At 40.3% G+C, this 6,000-nt stretch overlaps 1 protein-coding gene across 1 annotated transcript; it reads left to right on the top strand.

Moving 5' to 3' along the window:
* The first annotated feature begins 231 nt into the window (after positions 1 to 231).
* On the top strand, positions 232 to 5,788 carry chst14 (carbohydrate (N-acetylgalactosamine 4-0) sulfotransferase 14). Its single transcript, XM_066677668.1, has 2 exons — positions 232 to 630; positions 4,518 to 5,788. The coding sequence occupies exons 1-2, from the start codon at positions 352 to 354 to the stop codon at positions 5,346 to 5,348; spliced, it is 1,110 nt and encodes a 369-aa protein (XP_066533765.1). The 5' UTR covers positions 232 to 351; the 3' UTR covers positions 5,349 to 5,788.
* Positions 5,789 to 6,000: the final 212 nt, after the last annotated feature.

Here is a 6,000-nt window from a genome sequence, read left to right as displayed (position 1 = left end):
AGGATGTGCTTCCATACTACACCTCATGACTGAACTGGGTCGGTTTTGTGAGATAACGGCGCAGTTGCCCTTTAAGGAAAAAGAGGATTTTTTTTTACTGCTTTAACTCAACGTCACCTAAAAATGTAGAATGTAGCCCACTTGTATCTCCGCCCCGTCAGACTACATCCCCCATGATGCCCATGCTCCCCTGAACTTTTTTTTTTTTTTTTTTTTTGAGAGAAAACAATTTGTTGAGGACAGGACTCGGTCTGAGTCCCAGTTAATGTTGCCACGTTCATCTCTCGGAGAGCCAGCGCACAGACACAGCGAGCTGCAGGACCGTTACTGTGGACTTTACTGGAGCGGGTGATGGCGGGGACTCCGCGGGCTCGCGGTCCGGACAGCGGGCTGAGTGTGAGGCTTAAGCGGCGACGCGAGCGGAGCTGCGGCGGTGTATGCGATAGCCGCTCCGTTCTGCCTTCAGTGCTCACGTTCGCCGTGATCGTGGCGTCCGGCGGCCTGCTACTGCTCATAGAGAAAGGCCTCCTGAACGGAGTGGACACACCGCCGCCCCGCGCCAACAATAACAGACCCCAGCCTCTTTACTATGGACACCAACGCGAGACCACCGAGGACGTGGAGTCACAGGTAAAGCCGGATTAACCCTCCCCCTCCTCTCTCTTTCTTAAAGACCCCCCTCACTATTTTACCAAACTTACCCACATTTCAATAGCAGTTTTTCAATGTGGCTCTACTGGTATTTTGTGTCTGTGTTGGAATGTATGATGCACATTGTGTAGCATGAAAATATCAACTTATTGTGTTATTTTTGCCAGTTCACCCACACCTAACGTTTTTGTCCAACATTTGAAGCGGTGTCTGAAATACTGAAGGGCTCTGTTTGATTTAAAGCATCCTGTAGCCCACCTGTACCTCGTTTGGAGGGTTGTCTTGAGCTCAAGCTCGAGGTAGTTTTGAGCTCAAGTTCTGAGAAACCACGAAAATGTACAGAGTATGTGGACTACAGGGTGTTTTGTTCACAGCAGGCAAAAGTGCCTGACTGATTTTCATTTCTTTTCTTTTCTTTTCTTTTTTCATCCTGTGATTCCCAGTCGTTTGTACTGTGATTTATATTCGGCATCTGTCTGAACAGATGCCTTTCTTAAACTGACCAGCATGCACAAAAGCACAATGTTCCCGACTTGTGGACCAGAGGTAACGGCCCATATGTTCCATCCAAAGAACCTTCCTTTTGAAATGAAGGAATGGCACTGGACTGTTTTCCACTGTGCAGTGTGCTTTACTGCAAAACAACCATGTTCTTTTTCCAGCTTATGTTCTGTATAAATATAGAGTATGCCATAAAGACTTAATGGAATATTGAAACATGAACTGATTTCAAAATTCTGTGATTATCCATTGATGGTGTATGAATGTATTTTCAGCCTAAATACTTTTTTGTCTCATTTAATTGGGTTATGACCAAATATTTTACATATAATAAATACTTACAATACATTTACTGTTCTAGTCCAGAGATGAGGAAGTTTATTCAGTGTTTAAAACCTCATTTCACACATCCTTCACAAATGGAAAAATAAGCATTATGTCTACATTAAAATTAGAATAGAATAGAATATTGTCCACTTTTATTTTGTAATGGACCATTAGCCCTGCACAATTGCACTATTTAATATATTAGTTATATATATTAGTGTTTAAATACTAATTCTTAATTAATTGCTTTTTACATTTTCTTTTGATTCTGTACAGCACTTTAAATCCCCTTTGTGTATGAAAGGTGCTCTATAAATAAAGTTGTCTTGCTTTATGCAAATTGCTGATCTTCCTTTCAATCCTAGTAATATTAACATGTTTTGTCAAGCTCCTCTTGGTTATTCGGCTAATGTGAGGAATTCTGCTTTATATATTGCCCTGGGCTATTGTAGTTAACAGGCTTTAACTGAGCTTCAGTATCAAGCTTTTTTCTCAGCAATTAACTCTTGATTCTACCTCACATTAGCTCATGCTTTACATGAAAACCCAAAAATATTTCACACAGTAGATATAATTCTCCATCTAAATTTAAAATGACATCTATAAAAAGCACTGATACTGTGTCCATGATATAAACGTATGTATTTATTTATTTATTTTTTTGTCTTTCTATGGTGTCGTCCATTAGTTTTATAAACCTTGGAGGTTTGTGTATGAGTTTGTGGCGAATCCTTCTTAAAGTAAACATCTCTGTTTCAGTTTAGGATTCAAAAACTTCTTAAATTGCATGTTATTTCTTGCTCTCCAAAGAGAGCAGCCCATTCATAAGATGTGGCCCACATGTAAGGCTTTCCTTGAAAACATTTTTCCAATTTTCTGTTTAAAAAAAAAAAAGAGAAAATCTTGGAGGCTCTTTTTTGTAAAATGCACATTACTAAAATAAGCAATGTGCAGAACACTAACATTCAGAGGTTTAGAATCATATGTCAATAGTTATTTTATTAAAATGTAATTTAAACAATGTATAATGGAATATTTTTTGGCCACATACCAAATTGTTTATCAAGGTTTTATTAAATATTAAATATTATCTTTTATTAAGGAACACAAAGTTCTTCCAAATGACAAAAATGTACTATATTTATTACCTGTTCCACGTTTCATATAAAAGGCATTTTGGGTGTTAATTTTATTCACACCCTACAGCCTACTAAAATACTTACTATTATGTATTACTTAAAACAGCTTGCAAATGATGTGGAGATTACAAGGAGTCTCTTGGTGGACTTGGATGATGTTAATAATTGTATGTGGGTCAGTGTGTATTGGATTAATGCAAAAAAAATAAATAAATAAACAGAAATATTAAAAATGCTAAATTTTCAGTGGTGACTGGTATACTGTAAATATTTTCAGCAACTTTCTTCTGTATAATGTATGCACTATAGATTAGCACTCTGAATTAACTCATTTAAAAAAAGTTTATCCAACAATTTAAAAAAATGTTTGCAAATTGTATATAGCGAAAGAAAACATGATAGCACACACAATCTCTGATTACACACTCATTTGATTATACACACACAAAATCATTTCTATTATTTTGGGTCACGCACCGACATAAGACAGTAACTCTGAAGACTGAACACAAAAAATATCATCCTGGAAATTCACTCAGTATTATTATCTGAGAAGTTGTTGCATCATTTCTCTCGAAAATGCTGCAACAACAGGACATTAATAATCTTTACATGACATTTGAAGATGACTTTGGAGGAAGTGAATGATACAGTGTCCTCTGTGTGTTTCTTGGCAAAGTTGGCCTCCATGTCTGCCAGTGGAATTTTGAATGTAAATATTTATTCTTTGTTGATGTCGTTTTTGGCGTGTTTAATTCCTTTTGCAGCAGAAATATTGACAGAGACAACAGAAGCTCTCATTAATACTTCTGTATAATGTCCTCATCAGAAAGATTTAAGCATAGTCAGTGTGGCAAACTCTGTGGTGCAGGGAAACATGCTTACTGCAGTTAAACACACCTGCAAGGCATCAGAATCCCTGTATATTTTACCTATCACATGTATAACACATCTGTTACAATAACAAACATCATGTGTGAAACCATGGGTCCAGTGTGTCCAGTGATGGGGCTGCCTCCAAATACGACCAAGACTGATTGCCCAACATAAGTTCCTGACCTTGCTAATGCTTTCATGGTTGAGTATCAGTTCTCACAGCAGTTTTCCAACTTCCAGGTGAAACCTGAACAAACTCCCTATCATTCTTTCATGCATTTTTTTGCAGTTCATTTTACCTGTTCATGGTCATGGTGCATCTGGAGGCTTGCTAGACTTATTGGGCACAAAGCAGGAACACACTATAGACAGGGCGCCAGTCCATCGCAGGGCACCAAACACATGTTTGTGGACAGAATTATACGATTGCCTATCTACCTACCTACAAGCATATGGGAGAACATCTCATATCCCCACAGACAGTGACACAAGGCAGGTATATAGAACCCATAAAGCCAGGCCCCGTGGACAATGCCTGTTGCTAAACCCTCCATTAATATCTAAAAATATTGGATGAGGAGGTGTGTGGCAGCTTTGGTTCTACAGTGTGTATATGCATGCAACAGGTGTTTGGCAAACTATGCTGAGCACAAACCCTCCTGGAACATTTTTTCATTCATTCATCATCTGTGACAGCTCCATCCAGTTCAGGGTCACGGTGGGTCCGGAGCCTATCCGGACTCACTGGGTGCAAGGTGGGAACACACCCTGGAGGGGGCACCAGTCCTTCACAGAGCGACACACTTTCACTCACACCTATGGAAAATTTTGAGGAGCCAGAGGGCACTCAGAGAGACACAGGGAGAACACATCAAACTCCTCACAGTCAACTGGAGCAGGACCCTAGCGCGGGATGACAGTGACACTACCTGTTGCAACACCGTGCTGCCCTCTCCTGGAACAGCACTACTGTTATTAAAATGAGCTGTGGTATGCAGTACTAATATTTGTGTCTTTTTTAAGATTTTGCAGGAGATCCGTAACCGCACCATAAAGGCCATGTGTGGTCAGAGGAACACAGCGGGCACTGTGTGGACCCTCAGCCCCCTGCAGAGGAAGACCCTGTTGCAACACATTCTCGTAAATGATGAGCACCGCTTTCTCTACTGCTACGTGCCCAAGGTGGCCTGCTCCAACTGGAAACGGGTGCTGAAGGTCTTGAGTGGCGCCATATCACACGTGGACATCAAGGGAAAGATGGACCACCATGCAGACCTTCTCTTCCTCTCTGATTTCTCTCCAGAAGAAATCCGCCACCGGCTGCGCCATTACTTCAAGTTCATGTTTGTGCGTGAGCCCATGGCACGCCTACTTTCAGCATACCGCAACAAGTTTGGTGAGATTGAAGCGTATCAGCGCAAGTATGGAGCTGAGATTGTGCGAAGGTACCGCAAAGGACGCGCAAAGGATGGGAGGATGATAGCAGGAGACGACGTGACATTTGCTGAGTTTGTGCGCTACCTGCTGGACGAGGACCCCGAGCGCATGAACGAGCACTGGATGCCCATGCACAACCTCTGCCAGCCCTGTGCCATAGGGTACGACTTCATTGGCTCGTACGAGAGGCTGGAGAACGATGCTGCGTATGTTCTAAAGCGCATACAGGCGCCACCACATGTGCACTTCCCTGAACGGCAAACATGGTATAAGCCTGTTACCAAAGAAACCCTGCATTACTACTTATGCAGTGTGCCTCAGAAACTACTAAGAGAACTTTTACCAAAGTACATCCTAGACTTCTCGCTCTTCGGATACCCACTACCCAACATAACCACTGAGTACTGTCGACACTAGCAAAGACTTGACCTGGGACATTTCCTTGTGTACAGCTGTACGTTATACAATTTTTTTTGTTTTGTATCAGTGCAGTTTTTAAATAATCAGGTTTATTTTTTTTATTGTACAGAATTGGGAACATGATGAACAGTGACATATGAGAGCTATTTAAGTTGTAACCACTATTTAGAACTGGAATTACTGCACATCTGTAGAAAGAGGTGAGGTCACTGTTACTAACAAGTGAAATATATTTTTATGTACATTATGAGTAATAATTTTGCAGCATATAGGAACGAGTGTTCAATATATTGTGCTGGGCACAAAACTGTGATTTTATTTTTATTTTTTAATACAAGCACAAGATTAACCATGAGTTTCAATGCTGTTTTTAACATTTCCTTATTGTGTGGCCACTTGCAAGACAAGAGGGGACATTGAGGAGTGTGTGTGTGTGTGTGTGTATATATATATATATATATATATATATATATATATATATATATATATACACACACACACACACACACACACATTTTTTCTATTATGAATATTCTTGCTTTTGGCAGTAGTGTATGCACAAAAAGGCATTTAGTTGAACCATGTTCCTTGACAGTTTGCACACTGTGGATCAGCTCGAACAGAGATTAAAGCCTAAATTCTCCATTAA

This window comes from Hoplias malabaricus, chromosome 7, assembly GCF_029633855.1.
Source record: "Hoplias malabaricus isolate fHopMal1 chromosome 7, fHopMal1.hap1, whole genome shotgun sequence".
NCBI lineage: Eukaryota > Metazoa > Chordata > Actinopteri > Characiformes > Erythrinidae > Hoplias > Hoplias malabaricus.
The sequence above is the reverse complement of the archived record's forward strand: the minus strand, read 5'-3'. Positions and strand labels throughout refer to the sequence as shown.